Source organism: Mastomys coucha, unplaced genomic scaffold, assembly GCF_008632895.1.
Source record: "Mastomys coucha isolate ucsf_1 unplaced genomic scaffold, UCSF_Mcou_1 pScaffold1, whole genome shotgun sequence".
Taxonomy (NCBI): domain Eukaryota; kingdom Metazoa; phylum Chordata; class Mammalia; order Rodentia; family Muridae; genus Mastomys; species Mastomys coucha.
In genome coordinates, this window is record NW_022196891.1 from 61,335,880 (window position 1) to 61,357,003 (window position 21,124).

Consider the following 21,124-nt stretch of genomic DNA (forward strand, 5'->3'; position numbering starts at 1 on the left):
AACTCAGAAATCCACCTGCCTCTGCCTCCCAAGTGCTGGGATTAAAGGCATGTGTCACCACTTCGAGGTGAGTATAAGATCTTGCTCCATAGTTAACATCTTTGCTTTCTTGTACTAGGTTAGCAATAAATAGCTACCACAGCTCTTATACAGGTGGGTACAACCTGTGGCTACAGGATCCAATCATTTTGGCAAGTATATCACAGGATGTTGCCATGACCCCAAAGTTTAGGTTAAAACCCCTTTTGTCTTGTTTATTCTCAGTCCAGATTGAGGGTTTAGTGCCCCTCACCCCTCACCCCCTACCCCAACACACACACACACACACACACACACACACACACACACACACACACACTGTGTTGATGAATAGAGGCCTTGCTATTTCCACAAACTCTGGTATCCAGAGGCAGCAATAACCTGCCGCACCTACCTCTCAGATCTCAAACTCTCAAACCTCCCTCTTAGTCTTTGGAGCTGAGATCTGAAGCTCAGTCCTTCTCTGAGACAGGCTCCTTTTGCCTCTCCCTGGCTGGTGGCCAAGATAGGTAGTCTTCCATAAAGCTAGACTTTCTAAGCCAACGTTTTGTAACCCCTTAACCCGACTCACCTCCGGAGGTCACAGACCAAGGCAACCTGTTTCCTTTTGGGGTGGAGTTGTCAGACCCCTCCAAAACCCTAGGCAGTGATTAAAGAGAGCTCTGAGGAGCTGAACATCTGGGCTTGCATACCCCCTAGGAGTCCCTTGACCACCAAACTCTTCCTTGACCCAAGGGTCTCTGAGACACCTTGTCCCCTCTCCCCGGTATCTTGAAGTGCAGTCTCTGGGATCTCCTGAGGTATCCAGAAATATTGTGGGGTATTCTCCAAAAAGACTGCTCAGACACGAGTTTAAGCCAATAGAAAGTTTTGGTTTTGTTTTGTTTTGTTTTGTTTTGTTTTAAGACAGCCAACGGCTACATTGGGTGCTCAGGATATCCGTGGAGCACCGAGCCTTTCTCAGGGTGAGATTTTAAGCAGAAAAAAACATGTTTTGAGTTGACATACTTCAGTTAACATGAACAGTCAGCCAGAAGCAGAACTACAGAAGCTAAGTAATCAAGGTTAGTCCATTCAGAGGCTTTCACAGAACAGGGGGCTTTGGTGGATTAGGTCTTTGGTTTGGTTTCGGTGGGTGGTGCTGTCTACATGATGAGCTTTACAGCCTGGATGGTGCTTCCTTCCATTGTGGAGTCAGGGGTGCTAAAGTAAGGCCCGGGGCCATTTTACAAGACCCAGACAACTCAACACATCTATTATTTCCTCTTTACTTAAACTCTGTCCACTTGGAGACTAAGAAGCATTTTACACTTGGGTTGGCATCAGAAAGATTCAATCAGAAACCTATACTTAGAGACAGCTGCTACAGCTAATGCCCTTCTCATATCTAATATAGACTAATGGTGTTTTTAAAGGATATTAAAAAGTGAATTTTCACCGCCAAAATGAGTAATTTCAAAATAATTAAAATAGACTGAAAGGTTGCAAGGTACCATTCAGCCTTCCATTCAAATATAAGAATCTAGTGAGCCCAAAATCTACACAAAGGCTCATATGCAAATAATCTGTAATCTTGGGGTCTGGCATTAGGAGATAGCTCAATCAGTAAAGTGCTTGGAACCTGAGTCTGATCCCTAGACTCTATGTTTAAAAATGCAGAGTGTTGGCAGGAGTCTGGAATCCCAGCACTGGGAAGCAAAGGCAGGTGGATTCTGGGACCCCCTGGACAGAGAGCCTGGCTTAATCAATGAGTTGCAAGCCAGTGAAAGAGCTTATCTCCAGACCGTGTCCATGTACCTCCTGAGGAATATCACCAGTGGTTGTCCTTTGTCCTCCACACACTTAACCACACTAACAAAGCTTTGTCACCCAACTCCAGTCAGGATAGCTGAATCTGTATGTGCCAGCACCATACTGACCCCTTTTCCTACAGAATCAAATGTCCACTGGACAGAATGATTGGCATACCCTATTGAGGGGGAAATATACAAATTAACCTGTGGTCTCAAAACATCTGGAATCTTAATGCAGAGATTTAAGAGATGGTTTACTTAGAGACCTGAGTGACACCAGAGATAAATGAAGCGAATAGATAAAGAGTGGGCAGGGAAAATACTGAGTGTGTCTCTTCCAATCCTGTCTTACACATTCAGCGGGGAATTTTCTTCTATTGTTTAATTTTAGAGGTGTTTGGGAAAACAAGCTACATGCACCCACATCTGGACTCAGATTAGTGATCAAAGAGTGGATGAGAATGCCAGCAAGCACTCAGGGCTGAAGATACAGGATAGGGGCGAATCAGGAAAGCAATCGTGTTCACGGCAGATTTCACGTCCTGGTTGAAGTGACTCAATTCTACTCCTCCAGGAAAAAAGGAACAAAACAAACTGATCAGTCCCAGTCTCATGCTGCCTTGCCTTACAGGACAGCTGATATTACTTTATCCGTGTCCACCTTCTTTGCCAGGAGGGCAGAGGTTGCGACCTCCCACAGCAAATTGGTTGATCATTTAGTCTTCGGCTATTGTACCGAAGGTGAACTTGCGAGAAGAACGAGAAGTCAGCTGATATTGGAGCTGGTAATTCTATCACATGTATAGCCTTCTCTTCCTCCGTTCCTTTCTCCCACCCCTTTTCCCTCCTCTCACCCTTTACTTCCCCTCTCCTCCCTTCCCCTTTTCTCCTCTTCACTTTCTTCCCTCCTGCCCCATCCTCTTCCGTCTTGAGTGATATGCCTTCTAATTTTACTTTTCCGCTGAATTATGATTCCACGTTTTCCATCTGAAACCTTAAGCCTTAAGTGTTAAGTGTGAATCACCTTAAGACTTCTGAAAACTTCACAAGTAGTTTAAAAAAAATAAAAATAAAAAATAAAAATCTTCTCCGACAGCAGGCCAATCAAGGTGTCCAGGATGCTGAAGGGAATTACAACCGGAAAAGTTCTGGCTCAGCCCCAAACTCCTCTTCTCCCCCTCCCCGCCCCCTTACTTGTCTGAAGCCAGAGGCGGCCATTTTGGATTCGGGCGGAAACTAACTCAAAAGTGGCCGGTTAAAAAACCCAAACATTAAAACCAGGACACCCCTGCCGTGACGCTGAAAACACACGCAGAGAGGCTTCCCTGCAGCCAGAGCCGGCTGCCGGGAGCAGGCGTGGGACGCAGGCCCCGCTGGCGCCCACACCTAAACCCGGCCCGCGCCCTGGCAGCGCCAGTGCGGCCGCTCTAGCTCGGTTCCGGGTTCGCGCCTCGGTGGTGGCGTCGGAGGACCTGAAGGCCGGTCAGTCGCCCTGCTTCCGGGCCCTCGTCGGAGCTGCCTGAGCCGGGTCCTCCGGGCTGACGGTGGGTGGAGGAAGCGTGGTCGGTCTGAACGTCCGAGCCCGCCGCGGGCGAAGAGGGAGCGGAGCCACCAGCCTCCTCCCGCCGCCCGCCCGCAGGTAACCCGGAGCCGTGCGGCCTGGGCGGCGGGAAGGGCAGGGAAGGGAGCGGGGGCGCCGCTCGCACGACAGCCAGCCCGGGGCTGCCGGCTGAGCGCTGCCCGGGTGACCCCGGCCGGCCGAGGCCGGTGGAGGGCCAAGAGCCGGGCCTGGAGGCCAGCCGGAAGGCCGCGCGGTGCCCTCAACCCCCGGCTTCACGTGTAGAATAAAGATAACTTACCTCCCAAGGTCGCTTTTGCTGAGTCCTGGGATCCCGGTTACCGCTCGGTTGAGGGACTCGTGTGGACTCTGAGCTGAGGTCGGACCTCGGAGTACTTTTAGTCCGCAGAGACTTCATGGTTTTGCTTGTCAGCGGTTGAGCTCCTGACAGGGAACATGCGTGTCTGAGACAGAGCTGCTGGTAAGATTTGTCACCCAGCATCTAAGTGCCAACGAATAAATATCCTTGGGACTCTCGGGCAAGTCATAACCTTTGGCTCTTTGAAGCGAAGGGAACTAGGACCGAAGAGACTCTCAACTGTTGGGAGAACTAAAGAGGACCGTGCTTATCTCAGAGGATACGTCGTATGTGGCGCTCCCAAACCGCTGATGGTCCCTTCAGAAGCTTCACCTGAAGCCAAAGAAATAAAAAGGAGGGAGGGACTTAGATTAAAGACAGCTGTGGGGTAGAGTCACATCCAGACTGTCAACTCGGCGTTTCGTTATAGGAAGTATAAGTGGTGTATTCCATAAAGTGCGTATGCTGTATTAGAATATCCTTTTCTACCTCGTGTGAACTTTCTTTTGTTGTTGTTGTTGTTTGTTTGTTTGTTTTCGTGTGAACTTTCAAAGCCACCTGTCACTATTTCGTATTTCCCTTCTTACTTTCCAAACCAAGGGGGAAAAAAAAAACAACCTAGAGTTGGGAGTGTTATTTAAGTCTTGCATTTCAGGAAGTTCCTTTCAGCTGCATTCTCTAGTTTTCAAAGCACGGTTGATTTCAGGAGCGGTCCTGCCTCTTGGATACAGGTGTAGGAAGAACCAGAGTGACTGCTTTCGGTGTTCTCAAGTCCAGCCCTCGGCACCTTTTCCCTACTGTACTGGGCCCAGAACTCTGTACAAGGCATTCCATTCGCTTCAGTAGAAATCGAGCCCTCCCTTTTTACCGGTGCTTTTTCTTAGGGTCATGGGCAGCGTACCACTGTGAAAGATGACTGGTGTCAGTATCTTCCTAATATTTTTGTAAATCTAAAGGTATCATCTGTTTGTATTCATAGCATTGAATTAGGGTTAAGAGATAAACTAAGGGCCAATATTCCAATAAGGACTTGGTTCCTACCGTTGGAGATAAGTAAGCCGAATGCCATTGCCCTTGCCTTTGCCTCTGCTGGAATAGCCCTTTAGTGTCGGTGAACGAGGTATCCCTTCAGGACTGACGAAAGTAAACTGGTTTTCCTGCCAAGAAGTTCCTCACCTGCTCTGCTTTTCCTTTATTGTTTATTAATTTTGAAAACTTATTTCGTAGTGAGGCAAGAATGCGGGCTAGCTCCACACTTTTCAAAGTAACCCTTCCCTAACTCACACCTATGTTCTCACTGGTAGGTCAGGCAGAGGTCAGAGTAGAAGTGTCAGTTGGTCTCAGAGAGTGTAGGCCCACTCTGGTCTCATCAAGGAAGCTGCAGATTCCACAAGGGTTCAGGCAGTGGAAAAACTGGATTGGAAAGCAGCTGCTCATCCTACTACAAGCATAAGGCAGATCTGAGATGGAGGATGCCCGTGCGTTTCTATAAAGCAGCCGTTCCCCTAGCCTGTGCCTTCATTATCCTGCTGACCACTCACTTCCTTGGTTCCTGCCACGTTTTTTTTGCTTCCATGGGGCCATTCTTTGCCATAGCCCCAGCTCCATCCACCTCATGGTGCCCCCAGCTTCAGATGTGCTACTAGTGATAAAGAAAAATGTTGCCTAGTTCAGTTCCGTGGAGGAAACAGTGGTCTGGCCAGCCTGCCCCATTCATTCCTGTTGTGGATACTAATGATAGTCTGTGACTTGACTGCTCTTTGGCCAGGAAGCAGGAGGAAGGCCCTCACTGCACAGGGACCACCACATCCATCCCCACAAGAGCAGAGCTGCTTTCTCTGTCTGCATGCACTGCTTTACTCAGTTGTTCCAGTAAAACATGGCTGTTTTGTGTAATTGAGACTGTTGGATTTTTAGTATTGTTCTTGATATCATTCCCTTTTTATATGATATTTTTTATTTTTTGGAACTACACTTAATTATATTATTCTCCTCTTTCCCTGTCGTCCCTCCAACCCTTCCCATGCATCCTCCTCGCCATTGCTCTCTCAAATCCATCATCTCTTTTTCTTGTTACATGTGTGTGTACTCCTAAATACAGAAGTACAGCCTGCTCAGTCTGTCAATGTCATGTGTGCGTGCGAGTGTGTGTGAGTGCATGTATGTGTGTGTACGTGTGTGTGTGTGTGTGTGTGTGTGTGTGTGTGTGTGCTTGTGTGTATGATCTCAGTGCTGACCACATGGTATTGAGTAGCCACCTGGAAGCTCTTCCCTCTGAAGGAAAACTAATTCTCCCTGGATAACTTGCTGTTCGTTGCCCGTTTGTATTCTCAGACGCAGTTGTGGGCACTGCAGGAGTGAGTGAGTACCTGTTAATGGTCACTTTGGGGTAACTTGGATCAGCCAGCCTGGCTTATATTGCAGATCGAGCTATAATGTCTCAGTTCATTTTCTGCTTTGTTTGTAGAGCTGTTTGGAATTGAGGAGGAGCTGCATTACTGCCTCACGAGAACAGGGATGGGATCAGAGAACAGCGCCTTAAAGAGCTACACATTGAGAGAGCCTCCATTTACCTTACCATCTGGACTTGCTGTTTACCCTGCCATACTGCAAGATGGGAAATGCGCCTCAGTGTTTGTATATAAGCGAGAAAATGAAGACAAGGTTAACAAGGCTGCCAAGGTACTGTGCTGCAGTTGTCTTAATAGCACCTTCATTACAGCCACATGCAGAAGTATTTTATGACTTGGTGTTAGAAAAACATTTGTCCTGTCTCCATCGTACCTTCACTATAGCCAAAGACCTTCACAAAACTCACTGTAATGGTTTTTAATCACACTTTTAATGAGAAAGGTAGGCAGGTAATTTCATATGACTACTCTTAGAATGTTTATCCTGCCTCTGGTTCTTGGTGAGATGTTGCGGGAAATATTAAAAAATGAACCTACCAACTCTCAGCAGGGCCAGGCCACGCTCCTGTGCAACTGCACTAACTCTCTGGAGCTAGCCCCATCCCAGGCGATCTCACTTGCTCAGAATCTCAGCTTGCCAACTCTCTGGCTCAAGAGGCCACAGGGCTCCTGCTGGGCCCTCTCTCAGATGCTGCCCACCCCGCCCCCAGTTCCTCTCACTTCCAGGAAGCGCCTCACACACCCCACAATCGGCCATCTCAACACCTAATTACCCGGTACATCGTGACTCTTAAAGCTTAATTATCCAATCAGATTTATATAACAGTAAGATCACAATTTACAAGATGTCAATTCAGTAATTTCAGAGCCAATTGATAATGATAAAAGTTTTACCCCAATTATTCTAACCTTGTGAAAATCTTAGCTACTTGTGGCTGTTTAAACCACACGGGATCAGGGTCCTCTTCCTGTGCATCTGCCTCCATGTTGGCTTCCCCTCCTCCTCCTCCTTCTGAGACTCCTCTTTCTCTCTCCCCAACTCCTAGCTCTGCCTCCCTTTTCCTGTCCGGTCGGAGGCCTCCCACTGCCCTGGACAGGGAAAATCCTTTGACAGTGAGAGACCTTACAGGATCATTGACTTCTGGGGGCTTCCATTTTGGCTCCAGTAATAAAGTCCTTCTTGGCCCCTGGTCACTGCTGCCTTTGGTTGAGATTATTAGTGCAATCAGTTTACTATTTGGTTCCATGTCAGGGGATATTGACAGCTTAGAAGAAAATGACTTGAGCTGATGATATGGCTTAGTCATAGTACTCAAATAATATGGTTAAGCACATGATCTATCCTCAGCATACACACAACAAAAAGAAAAAAAAGATATATGACCCCATATTGTAATAGTATTCAGTAAATTAGCCAATTTTCTTAAAGCAAGGCCATGTGTTGCTAGTTCCTTGGAAAACGTACTTTGCATATTATCTAATTGACATCATCTTCAAAAAGTTTCTAGAGAGAAAACTATAGTTGAGTTCTTGATTGAATCATGGTCTATAACACTATGAGTTCCTTTAGAAAAGTCAATAGATGGAGAACATCTCTTGTTTTTCCTGAAGTCTGGGGGAACATAGGGAGGTTGAAAAGGCCTTCAGGGAAAGCACGACTTCCATTACAATGTGTATGAAGCTGTAATTAGTCTGGTTTGAGTCATTAACTTCATCAACTCTTCTATTTGTGTTTTAAAGCACTTAAAGACACTGCGTCACCCTTGCTTGCTAAGATTTTTATCTTGTACTGTGGAAGCAGATGGCATTCACCTCGTCACTGAGAGAGTGCAGCCTCTGGAAGTGGCCTTGGAAACCCTGTCTCCTGCAGAAGTCTGTGCTGGAATCTATGACATATTGCTGGCTCTTATCTTCCTTCATGACAGAGTGAGTGGCTTGAGTCTTCCTCACAGGCGTTGATGGGGACTGAAGCAGCCATCTGGGTGGTGGCTCTTGGATAACACTGAGAATCAGAAAGAAATCGGAAGGGACAAGAGATGCCACAGATAGTTTGTGGGACCAGCAACTAGTTCTCTGTCCCTGAGCAGTTCCTAACATGACTTTATTTATGCTAACTGTCATATACTTCTTGTTGTAGGTAAACCTTTGTCTAACTACAGCTACAGCCAGTATTTATTTGTTAAGAGAAAGCTTTGGCCAAAGTTCCTTTGCTATAGACCAAAGTTCCTTTTTGTTTTCAGAATTTCTACTCCATTTGGCTTTCAAAGGAAGAAATAACCATTTCTTAGGAAGAAACAGTGCTTGCATTCGAGTGGGTGAATCCAGTGGAGAGACAGCCCGTAACAAGGAGGCGCAGCTTTTGTGCTTGGCTCTGGTGATGTCTGGGGTCGATGTTGCTTCTGTTTACTTAGTTTGTTGTCAGTATTTCTGAGCTGTTGTTTTGTGGTGCTTACATTCTGAAGCATTAGGTCTTTACATACTGTTATACACACTGGTACCAGGCTCATCTTAACATCTTAAAGTTGTTTCTTTCGGTGGAAGATTGGCTTTCCAAATGTCATGTGCAATTTAGAACTTCTTAGAATTTCAAAGTCTATTGATGTTCTCATGGCAGCTAGAATTATTATTAATGCTTCATTGGGGAGGAATAATTCTAATATATATAATAGAAAAGCAACAAGATGAGAGGAGCAGGTTAAATATGTCCTATCCTTGGATCTGACTCTTCCTCCAGAGGCAACTGTACTCAGTGTATTATTCCACTGCATATCAAGCAAATATTTGTATGTTTATTCTCTTTCATTCCCCTGAATGGAAGCATCTCATACATACACTAAGAGTTTTCTGTATAAAAATGCAAACACATTGGGTCATGTGAGTAGCATAGCTAGTGTACTTTTATTTACTGAATGATTCTTGAAACATTGTTAGTCAGCTGTGCTCCCATTCTCTCCCTTCTCCATATTCATTTCTCTGTGCTTTGGTTGTTTTTTTAAATAACTTTAGACTTGATTGTTCTTTGGTCTGTGGGAAATTTCTGGTGGTTCTTATCATGCCATTTTCCTCTTCTGATGGGTTTTCGTTATTGCCTCTTGACTAGCAAGGTTTCAATTGAAGTGGATCTGGGTTCCTGATAGAAGCTAGGCCAGAGGGACTTTAGGAGAGATTGTGACATAATCTTTGGGAGCCGAGATACTTTTTGTAGAAGGTATTGGAAGCAAGTGGTCCAGGCTTTGAAGACTTGGGTATGTTTAAGGACATTTGTGGCTCCTGATCCCTAAGAATTGGGACTGACAGCATCTACGCATTGGCTTTGATGTCTTCCTTGACCTGCCTGCTAGGCAGGAGGGGGTGGGGGAAAGCTAGGTGGAGCCCCATTGTCTGCCTCTCCTGTTTTAACCACATCTGGTTTGTCCTTCTAATCACAGCTCCATTTGCTTTGCTGCAGGTGCCAAGAATCACATTGACCTGTCTGTGGTAACTAGTATTAAATTGTTTAAAACCTTCAAATATTGGGGTGCCAATCTTCTTCCTGTTCTATTTTTGTTTCTTCCCCCCAGGGACATCTGACACACAACAATGTCTGCTTATCATCTATTTTTGTGAGTGAGGATGGGCACTGGAAGCTTGGAGGCATGGAGACTGTTTGCAAAGTTCCTCAGGCCACACCAGAGGTGAGCCAGGTGGCAGCTCTCTTCATGGAGATGTGGTGACTTGGGATGGGTTCTTCCCCAGGTACTTTTCTGCACGGTTACCATGATTTTAGACTTGACGACATTAACTGTTTGTTAATGCCCAAGTTCAGGAAAGTTAAAATATAATGGCTATTCCTCAAAGAAGTATGAGGCTCATGTATTCCCTACTCAGTTAGACAGTCAGGGACCTAAGGCTGAGAGGTAGCGGTCCATTCAGACATGTAAGCCAGTTGCCTGCCTCTCTGTTCCTTACCAAGTACTTGTGCCTCACATGGCTTATGCTTACTACTGAGATCAGCTCTATGTCTCTCTTCCATTCCAGCAGTTAAGTGCCTTATTTTTATATCTCTTCCTGGAATAGTACCTGTCTATTATGAGGCCAGAGGTATTCATTGAACAATGTGTAAGGTGCTGTGTCAGTACACTGTGTTCTATTGGGATTGTGAGCTGAGCTGTTGCTGCCATGGTACTTCTATAATTTTATCTGACAAGTCTATACATTTCCCTCCTAGTGGACAAACTGCACTATTCTCTAGTTTGTTTATTTGTTTGTTTTTTCACCATTTGCACTCTTTTTAAAAGAAAAGAAAAGCCACTCCCTTTATAATGTCTCTGTGGAAGTATTGGCTCACTGTCATTTTAAAAAGGTATATAGAGTACATTCATACATGTGTGCGTTTGTGTGTGCATGCGTGCGTGTGTGTGTGTGTGTGTGTGTGTGTGTGTGTGTATAGGCCAGAAGAGGGTGTTAGATCCCCTGCACCTGGAGTCAGGCAGTTATGAGTCCCCTTACGTGGGTGCTGGGAACTGAACTTGGGGTCTCTGGAAGATAGGGAAGCACTTTTGACCTGCCTCCCTGTGATACATTGGTTCAGTCTGTCTTCGAGGGATATTTCTACACTTAGGCTTGGTAATGGACACCTGCATGAGCTGGTGCTCCAGTCTGATGCTGCCAGTTCTGTATTCTCTCATTACTTCTGTCTGTCTGTTGCACTTTCTCCTCTAAACTCACCTCAGATTTAATTAGCATGTAGTTCATAGCATAAGTGCTTTCCCATGGCATAGACAGTGTCCCTCACAGCCTGCCCATGCTGCCTCAGCTCTGCTTAGCACCCTCCGTTCCTGAGCTGCTGCCTACGTGGAACAGCTGTGAGGCTCCCCTCCCCTCTTGGATGCAGTTCTGCTGCCAGAGTGTCGTCTTCCTTCCCATTGTCCCCCTAGAAAATGGAAACGCATGTAAAGTGGAGCCCAAGTCCCATCTCTGAACCCTTCCCTATCTGAAAGAATTAATCACTCCTGGCTTCCATGGTACTCAACAGTTTATTAGAATCGTTAGCTTCTCTCTGGGTTCTGAGTCCTGCCTGGGGACAGGAGAGCTGTTACACTCACTGCCATTTCGGGCATGTAAGCTTTTCAGAAACAATCTTGAGTAGGTGAATAGGTGTACCTATTCCCTGGAGTGGTTTTATCTGTACAGCCCACAGGAGCCTCAGATTTTATGACTTGACAGCAAAATGGAATATACCCATGATTTAGTGGTAAGTTGTATGATAAATTTTTTGGTCTGTGGTGAACAGTTAGCTTGCTTGCTTTTTAAAAACAGGATCTCACTGTGTTGTCCAGGCTGGTCTTGAACTTACAGGCTCAAGTAACCTTCCTACTTCAGCTTCCTTACTAGTGAGCAATACAAGCATGTGCCACATCGGACCAAATTTAGCCATTAATATCCATGTGGGAACATGAATAGGTCCAGGGTCCTCTGACAACAAAGGGTGTCTCTCAGACCAACAGATGGGAAGAAGAGCTGATGTTTATTCTTTTCCTCAGACTAGTGCTGTGCTGGGAACTATATTCACAATGATTAGGAAGGTTTTAACTTTGTATACTGAATGTGTAGCTTCGAATGAAAGGTTTCATTTACAGCTCCGCTTCTACTGCTGTTGCTTCTATAGATTGAGCTAAGGGACTAATTTACCAAATATGTATATGAGTTATTTTTAATTGTCTTTTCTGTCTAGTTTCTCAGGAGTATCCAGTCAGTAAGAGACCTGGCATCTATTCCTCCTGAGGAGATGGTAAGTAAAAGCTCTTAGTGCAGCTGTAAGTCAGACTCTGTTGTGCAATGGAGTGTAACTCTTAAAAGAAGAACAAACCTTACCATTTCCTCTACCCATTCCTTACTAAATTATAAATTATAGATGCCTCATGATGCCTCTGATATTGAAGATGCCCAAGATTAATATCCCAGTTAAGGAACCAGCTTACAGTTTTGTTTGTATCAAGATGGAGATGTTCCAGTGTGGCCAGCAATGGAGTTTATTTCATGATAAACGATTGCTGCTTTTCTGGGCACCGTAATTATTAGGGAGCAGTAACCCCATCCTTTCCTGTTTGTCATTCCAGCCACTCGTCTACCTAGCTGGAATTCTGTGATGTATGGAAGAGTACTTGTTACTATCATGGTGAGGAAAGACCAGTTAGTTGTAAATTCAGAAGCACTGCCCCTTACAAGCCCTAAAATAAGTACCAACCTCCAGGTTGTTAATATTCTACAGGAAATACAGGCCCAGCTAGAAATGTAATCTCAGGCTCAGCCAAATCTGTTTTATACACATAGACTTTGAAAAAGTTGAAAAGAAGAAAGTATTACTGGGCATGGCAGATTATAAGGAAAACCATTGTTTTATGACTTTGGTTTCATCGTGTACATATATATATATATATATGTGTATATTAGACTATGTATAATATGTATATATGTAATATATAATAATATATACCTATGTGTGTATATTAGACTATAATATGTATATATATATATATATAATATATACCTATGTGTATTTTAATCTATATATATTTTATTCTAGCTTATGGTTAACACATTTCAGAAAGCCACAGATATGTATTATATCATGATTTTTTTCTTTTTGTTCATATACAGATATTTTTAAGTCTTTGATAAGCCCATCAACTAGTAGTTTCAAGTCTCTCCATTTTGGAGAAAGATCTGCTGTTTCATTGGCATACAGTTTCATTGGCACCTACTTGTTATATACTTTGAACTAATAGTTCCTAAAGCCTGTGGAGTGTGGTGCCATGAAGTTAGGTTTGAGAATAATAAATGCAAATATGGGAGAATGTTGGCGACAGCTTATAAAGCAGGTCCTCTAGTTCTAATAGTCTTTCATGCATTTAGTCTCCAGAATTTTCAGCCCTTCCAGAGTCCCACGGACACGCCCGGGATGCCTATTCCTTTGGAACTTTGGTGGACAGCTTGCTCCCCATCTTCAATGAGCAGGGTGAGTTGGAGTCGAACTGCTGCATGCACAGACTAAGGAGGAAAGCATCCCTAACCCCTCTGCATGAGAATCCAAGACTATAGCTTTACTGCAGTGAGGAAGCTGCTGTCCACCAGCAGCTTATGTAGACAGATAGCAGCAGCAGGAGTATGAACAACAAAAAAGACTTTTCAGTAGAAAGCCCTTTGCACAGTGGCTTCCCTGCTGTATGTGCTTGTCTCCTGGCTTTGCTCCCCAGCTGTCTTGCTGTGAATACAGCCCCCAGTGACTGAGCTGTGCTGGCCTCAATAGTGAAGCACCACTCAGTGTTTTTATTAAATTAATTTCAAAATCAGGCTCAAGATTTCTTTATGCTTTCAAAGCCATTAATTTTTTTTCTATTATAATTTACGTACTGTATTTTCTTACGTGCCCTCCTAAGGCTGGGCTACTTAAAGACAGGTCTCTACTCCCCTCAATCTTCTCTAATTGCATGCTGGGCAGCCTGTGTCAGTGTCCCGGGATGAACTCTAGAACATAACTCTGCACCTGTGATGGTTACTGCGGCGGGTGCCACGTTTGATCCTTTAGTGGCCTGTCTTATTCTGCTGACACTTCTGCAGTGCATAGCTTCTACCAGGATGTGCCGTGTCTGTTAGATGTTTCTGTTAGCTGTCAACTTGAACTGCCCCTCCTAAATGTTTGAAAATTAAGCCCTAAAGCTCTAAGGCATTGTTGGTTTTGTTTTTTTGAACTAACCACTCTCCAACACACCTATAATGGTAACAAATGTGTAGATAAATTGAAAATACAGGCATTTAGTTAACTCTCTTGAGAAGAGCCTAACCAAAAAGAGCCTTCAAACCTTCCACCTTTTGAACCATTCTTTTTGGATCAGAGTGTGTTAACAATCAGGAAATGGGAGCATGGAGAAGGGAGGCCCCTGGGGTACTATGGGCTGTGCCGACAAGACAGCTTTGGATACCTGCCAAGGCGTCTGGCCTAAACCAGCAGAAGTCATGTAGCAACAGCCAGGGCTCTGTTTGCTTGGGCTTTTACAGGTTGGTTTTTGCTCTCATCAGTCTCCAGCTAGAGAGGTCCGGAAAGAGGGAGAAGGCCTGGAACTAACTGTAGCTCTGGATTTCAGTTTCAGCGGATGTTCTCTCCAGCTTCCTACAGACCCTGCACTCAGCTCTGCTGAATCCCACGCCGAAGTGTCGGCCAGCACTCAGCACCTTACTGTCCCATGATTTCTTCAGGTGAGGGCATCATGTGACGTGCTACAGAGAGGGAAATTGAGAGGAAGAGAGAGAGATTGGTTTGCCTTTCAGGTTTCTATCACAGAAAGTTTTAAAAATTCTTAGCTGTCATAAAGGAATTATATCCAGATTCATTAGGAATTTTGATTATAAAGAAACTAATCTGTGTCAAATAATTTACAGTTGGAAGTTAATTGACAAAGTAGATAAAGTCGATAAGCATGGCCCCGCCTTTCTGCTGCGGCTGCATCATGGGTATGTGTTCTCTGAACTTGTCCTGTTGAGAGGGGGCAGATTTGCGTTTCATCTGGCAGTAGATGGTTCCCTTCATCTCGTAGTATATAGACATTGGTCAGCGGGAAGGGCACAGAATAAACACTCCCAGGTGCACAGATGATTTTGAAACTTCAAGGTTAGTTTTAATTATGTTTTTCATTTCTGTAACCACAGGCTTGTGCCCAGGTTAGTTCCATGTCTGTGAATTTTATTAACAAAGCTAACAGATGTTTCTTAAACAAGATATCTTTATGTGTTTCTACTTAGAGAGCTGGGAAGGAATCAGAGCAGAAGGAGGGCTACTGCCGCCCCAAGGAAGATGAGGCTCCTCTAGAGAGGCACCGTGTAGCAGGGTGTCACTGAGATAGTGCCTGTACTTACCACAAGTACAGTTGGCATTTATGTTTCTGAGAAAATGTTTTCAACTTTTCCCAATATAACAGGTTCCCTCCTCCATCTATTTCTTAAATTGGCAAATACAATTGTATATATTTGTATTTATAAGTCTTCCAACAATTATTATCTTGAATTTGTAGATAATTTTTAGAAATACTTTATTTCTTACAATATCATAATCTCTACAAAGATAATTCATTATAGTAAATTGTTACCACTACATGTAATGCAAGTTCTTTAAGGAATGTGTAATGATGGTACAGAGGGTAGAAAATCATCAAAGCACATTTCAGGCCACACCTCAGACATCCCTCTAAGTGGCAGGAGGAGCAAACTGCCAGAAGCAGCAGGATTGAGCAGGCAGCTCCCTCCCTGAGGCAGCACTTCCATTCAATTACAGGGCTTGGGCTTTAGCTCAGCTGCAGGTGAATGGGGAGACCCCTGCAGGCTCGCATGGCATGGCTTTGGCATGCACAGCTCCACTTAGATTTGACATGAATCTTTAAAGGTTCTTTTATTTTTTAGACTTAAAAAAATTGAAACTCTGCAACAAATGTTACAGCCTAGAAATACCAAAGGAGGAAAAAGATGTGATGAACACATAAAATAAATGTAGATGATCCATTTGTTGCTTAGGGCCATGAAAGCTAAACAACTTGTCTCTTATGAGAAGTTTACAATTATGAACACATATATTTATAGCCCACATATGCTACCATTTGTGTGAAAAATGTAAACAGACATAAAGATGTATTAAATCATAAATGCAAAGAATTCACTGGGGCATATACTGCTGGTATGCTACAGCATTTCCGTATCACTCTCAAACAGCACATGACACAAACCATCCCAACAAAAGCAGAAAAATGGCTCATGTAGTACAAAGTGGTTTCTAGTTTCTAGTGTATTTTCCACAGACTTTTAATTTATCCACCATAGAAAAGTATGTGCTAGTAGACTGTTTTCAGTAAAACTACTGGTCAACACCAGGCTAATGGAAATTAAGTTTTGATGAAGTTAAAAGTAACATGAATTTTTATGTGGAGGAAATCATGGAAGACAGGGCCTTAATAATGAGTTGTCCAAGAATCACATGTAGGTATCAGCACGAAAATGAAGGCAGTACCTGTGCATGCTGGTACTGTATGTGTAGGTTGCCAAGCTTGTGTGCTTAAGTGCCAGGCAATATGGTTGGAGTATGGTAGGGGTATGGTAGGATGGTATAGTAGGATAGGGTAGGATGGTATGGTAGGATAGGGTAGCATGGTATGGTAGGATGATATGGTAGGATATGGTAGGATGGTATGGTAGGGGTATGGTAGGATGGTATAGTAGGATAAGGTAGCATGGTATGGTAGGATGGTATGGTAGGACAGTAGGATAGTATGGTAGGGATGTGTTAAGATGGGAGCCATGCTTTCTTGGAACAGAATAGTTTACAGGTTTGGGACTGTCTGTAGACTCTTCAGAAACTGGCCTTGCCTAGGCACAAAAGTCAGAAAACACTGGTGACTTCTCTAGAAACTACATTTCCTAGGTCCTCTTTAATGTTTTCATTTCACCACAGGGGACTTGGGGTTCAGCAGTGTTGTCTTTGAAATGGTAGTGCCATTTCATTTCTCCCAGGGTAGTCCACTTAGCCAGTGTCCTGAGACAGCAGAAGCACTGGAAAGTGTGGTCACTGCTGAAGCCTGAAGACACCAGCAGGAGCCATTCCGTTTCTCTCCTCTCACAGTGGCTCCTCTAGGTTTGCTCTGTTGTGTTTCCCTCATAAGCACTTTGAATCTGTTGTATGGCGTAGAGAACGTTTCTTCATTGCAAGTCCTGGTATGGTCTGTATTGATGGCTTCAGTACTTAACATGCCTTTTACCTGCTTTATTTCTCACATTTAGAAATGATTTTCTAGAAGTTGTGAATTTCTTGAAAAGCTTAACATTAAAGAGTGAAGATGAAAAGACTGAATTTTTCAAGTAAGTTCAGAAAAAAAACTTAAACTCACTTCCTTGAATTAAACGTAAAGTTGGGTGCCAGTTTTGCTTTGCTGGGAGGTGGAGAGAGAAAAGCTCTTCTAGACAGAGAAACAACAAGAGTGCACCAAGGTGAGACCCACTGTGGTTTGTGTAGCAAATGCAAGCACCTGATGCCTGCTGGCAGGCAGAGTTCAAAGCAAAGGTAAGTGGTCCCCATGTGACAGGCAGGCTAGTGATTTGTAGACAGTGGGCTGCTTGCCTGAAGCCACTGAGGGAGTGAATGGAGCTGTGAGAAGGGTAGAACTCTCTTTGCTAATCACTCTGTCTGTGGGGACAGAGTTAGATCTCATGAAGCTTAGCTTGGTTAGTATGTTATAGTTCTGTCACCAGAGAGGAGTTGACATAAGATCGATGATGGACCAGTGAAGGAGATACTGAGATAGGAAAGGTAGACATTGATAGAGCTAGGAGAAGGGAAGGAGCGCTTGGAGTTGCAGTAAGGCTGGAGACGGAGCCAGTGGACGGAGAGGAAGAGGATGTTAAAGCAGTGGCCAAGGGAGGTTGTTAACTGTATAGCAAGCAAGAGGAAAAAGAAAAACAAAAAAACCAAATAGCAAGTAACAGATGAAGCAGGTGCACAGCAAACATAGTCGGCTCGGGTGCTTACCGAATTGGCGAGGCTGTGGGAGAACAAGAGTGAGAAAGCACGCAGGCAGCATCACCAGGTGGGAGGCTAATGGCATCGGTTCCTCATTCGTCCTCAGATTTCTGCTGGACCGAGTGAGCTGCCTGTCAGAAGAATTAATAGCTTCAAGATTGGTGCCTCTTCTGCTTAACCAGCTCGTGTTTGCTGAGCCAGTCGCTGTTAAGAGTTTTCTTCCCTATCTACTTGGACCTAAAAAAGGTGATTTGTTTTTCTAGTGTTACTAGTTAGTAAGGAGTTTGGCAATTATTAATCCATTTTTTGGGTAGGGTAATAGTAACAGTATCCTAAAGTTAATGTTTGGCCCTAATATGATAGCTTTAACTCGGGGTACCAAAACCCATCTTCCTGAGAGCCATATTTACTACAGTAAATGGTTTTATACACAGACAGGTAGACACACACACACATACACACACACACACACACACACACACGCATGACCTTTAGTAGGTAAAGGCACCCATCTTTAGGTTATCCTTTCAGTGAGTCCTTAGCTCGTGCTTCCTGAGTTACTGAAAGCAAATCATGTTTTGAATAAAAAGTTTGAAAATCTCCAAGACCAATTTATTGGACTATGAGTTGCTTTTTGTATTTTTGTTTTTTCCTGAATGTGAAATGAAGCAGTTGCTTTGAAAGTTTGTCTTTAGATGGTATCGCATCAGGTTAGAGAATGTATTATTAATATACTAAAGAATTTAGTTAGGTTGCATCCTGCTTTGAGAATTCATTTCTTTTTTTTTTTTTTTGGTTTTTTTTTTTTTTTTTTTTTTTTTTTTTTTTTTTTTTTTTTTTTTGGTTTTTCGAGACAGGGTTTCTCTGTGTAGCCCTGGCTGTCCTGGAGCTCACTCTGTAGACCAGGCTGGCCTCGAATTCAGAAATCCACCTGCCTCTGCCTCCCAAGTGCTGGGATTAAAGGCGTGTGCCACCACGCCCGGCTTGAGAATTCATTTCTTAAATAAAAAAAATTTTAAGACTTAGTTTTATGTGTCTGAGTATTATACTTTCATGTATGCATGTGCATTACATGCATGCCTGGTTTCCATGGAAGTCACAGGAGAGCACTAAATCCTGGAACTAGAGTTGGGGATGGTAGAGCCACTGTTGAGTACTGGGCCTGACCCTGGGTCCTCTGTAGTTGGTATTGTGCTCTTAGCCAGTGAGCCATCTCTCCTGCCTTGAAGAGCTGATTTTCTTAGATGATGTTACGCCTGCAGATATTATGGGTAGTTATTTCAGTTTCAAATTGCATTTTATCTCTGGATTGAATGTTTTTATTTTAGTAATGAATGTTCCTTATAGCTTTCCATCCTCTCACTGTGGATTTTAGAGGGAAAAGCCATGAATCACCTCAGTGCTCATTAAAGATCTTCCTTGTGCCAGACTCACTAAGCAGGAAGGAGTAGGATGTAGAAATTGCTTTAGACAGAAAAGCCTTGAAGTCATTGAAACCACAGAAGAGACACCTTTAGATTGCAGCTTAAAATTTAGACAAATACAGAAAATATGTATAAAGTCCTGGACTCAGTTGATGAATTCTGTTCTTTACTCTTTTCACTGAACAACTGTTCTATCTGTACCCTCTGATTTGGGGTAGAGAATGCACCAGGAGAAACTCCTTGCTTGCTCTCGCCAGCGCTGTTCCAGTCCCGAGTGATCCCTGTGCTTCTCCAGCTGTTCGAGGTACATGAGGAGCATGTGCGGATGGTGTTACTGTCCCACATCGAGGCCTATGTGGAGCACTTCACTCAGGAACAGCTAAAGAAAGTCATCTTGCCACAGGTCAGAGCCAAGTTGGCAGTGGGAGTGTGTCAAACCTTGTAAAAGCAGGTTGAGAGACTGAGCACAGGTGCTGCCACTGTAGGAAGCAAAGGAGGTTTTCAGATACTAACTCACAAAGACTTGAGACAGCAGGTGAGTTCCATAGTTACTAGAATGTCAAGGGCTGAAGTTGTATTTTCAGTCCAGTCTTCTTGGCAAATGAAATGTTTAGTCTTAGTCTGTGAACAATTGTGGATCTGTGTGCTAATTGTTGGAGGTAAATGAATGAGAAGATAAAAACAGTCCTAAGCAAACTCATGGCCATTCACTAGCACTTGTGGGATGCTTTAGGAACATAACATATGATTGTTCATAATTACATTATGGTTTTTGCCATAGAGAGATTTGTGGTCAGTGAATTTGAACCTGCTTTTCTACCATAGGGAGCATTAGTATTCACTCACCCAGGGGTTCTAGGCTTGCATTCATTTCTTATGCTTTAAAATTTTATCACAGAGGCATGAATCAAAACAACAGAAATTTACGTGAAAATCTGAAGAACTAAAGTGTTAAATCAGGGTATAGACAGATGTAACCACTTTTGAGGGCCTGCATGTGTTACAGGCCTTGGTGCTCCCAGCAGAAACACTTGGTATCTCTTGCTGAGCAGCTGTCTCAGGCAGTCCACACCCATTTTCTTGGAGCATTTGCTCTAAAACTGGATTTTGGGGGTCAGCGGAAGTGGGGTGAGACCATGGTCTTGGTGTATAGCAGAGACTAGCTTCAAACTGACAGGATTTCAGGTGTATGTTACTGTACTGACTTCACCTGGGTATTCAAGGAGCTCGTAAATGACAGATGGTTCCTTTAGGTGATGCCTTAGGATGCCAAACATTTCCTTAACTTTCATGATTCTTCATGTTAACAGTGTTTAGGACTTTTGACACATCACATGGTTATAGAGAAGCATGTGTCCTTGGGGAGCTGGCTTTTTGCACTTAGATATGCAGAAATGAGTGTTAGCCTGCATGGTGTCAATCTAGAAGAGAAATGAGGCGCTCTAGCTCTGAAACAGGTGTTACAGGCTGAGTTCAGAGACTGAGTTAGGTGCTCAGCATGTGAAAGACAACCAGGTCTCATAATTTAGAAAACTGAATTATTAGTAAGTTCTTAAGGTAAACAACTACTAACTTCTGTAGCTATTCTTTGGTAACTGTAGTTATAGAGTAACTGGGTCAAATTTTGTGTGCCATAAAAGTAGTCACATGGAAAACAGGGCAAAATCTGTTGAATAGCTCAATTAAGAGAAGACAAAGTGGTGTGGGTTGGGAGTTAGGGCTGGCTGTCTCACTCTACAAAAAGGGGTTGAGAACAGATTGGGCTTAGGGGGACTGCCTTGTGAGTAGTGTATTAAATGATAGAAGCAAGCTCTGGTTTAAAGCTTTACTTCCAGGAAATGACTGGTAAGTTACCACTGAACTGTCACCAGGTCTTATTAGAATGCCTTGATCTTACATAAATGAGAATTAGCCACAAATACATGATTAATTGGTCCAGTCATTCTGAGAACTACTAGTAAAACTATGGCAACTCAATATTCTTGATAATATTAGGAGCCAGGTA

General features: G+C 43.7%; 1 protein-coding gene and 2 long non-coding RNA genes across 8 annotated transcripts in view; 1 reads left to right on the top strand and 2 right to left on the bottom strand.

The window, feature by feature from the left end:
* The window catches only part of LOC116102653, an 18,701-nt gene extending 14,939 nt beyond the window's left edge, over positions 1-3,762 (bottom strand). Inside the window, exon 1 of the long non-coding RNA XR_004123252.1 lies at positions 3,692-3,762. This is a non-coding gene — a long non-coding RNA (uncharacterized LOC116102653). The remainder of the gene's footprint in view (positions 1-3,691) is intronic.
* Scyl3 (SCY1 like pseudokinase 3) overlaps positions 3,112-21,124 on the top strand; it is a 25,066-nt gene continuing 7,053 nt past the window's right edge. Inside the window, exons 1-10 of one of the 6 annotated variants that reach the window (XM_031387533.1) lie at positions 3,112-3,471; positions 6,216-6,430; positions 7,900-8,085; positions 9,720-9,833; positions 11,873-11,929; positions 13,054-13,156; positions 14,283-14,394; positions 16,960-17,037; positions 17,802-17,941; positions 19,377-19,522. In XM_031387533.1, coding sequence (XP_031243393.1) covers positions 6,266-6,430; positions 7,900-8,085; positions 9,720-9,833; positions 11,873-11,929; positions 13,054-13,156; positions 14,283-14,394; positions 16,960-17,037; positions 17,802-17,941; positions 19,377-19,522 — 1,101 coding nt within the window. In that variant the 5' untranslated portion in view covers positions 3,112-3,471; positions 6,216-6,265. Of the gene's footprint in view, positions 3,472-3,757; positions 3,872-4,088; positions 4,205-6,215; positions 6,431-7,899; positions 8,086-9,719; positions 9,834-11,872; positions 11,930-13,053; positions 13,157-14,282; positions 14,395-16,959; positions 17,038-17,801; positions 17,942-19,337; positions 19,523-21,124 lie in introns of those variants that run through there. The other 5 variants (XM_031387523.1, XM_031387501.1, XM_031387509.1 and 2 more) reach the window with 5 other exon arrangements.
* On the bottom strand, positions 14,005-17,832 carry LOC116102658. Its single transcript, XR_004123253.1, has 2 exons — positions 17,705-17,832; positions 14,005-14,415 (listed from the first exon to the last, which is right to left on the bottom strand). It is a non-coding gene; the product is annotated as an uncharacterized LOC116102658 (long non-coding RNA).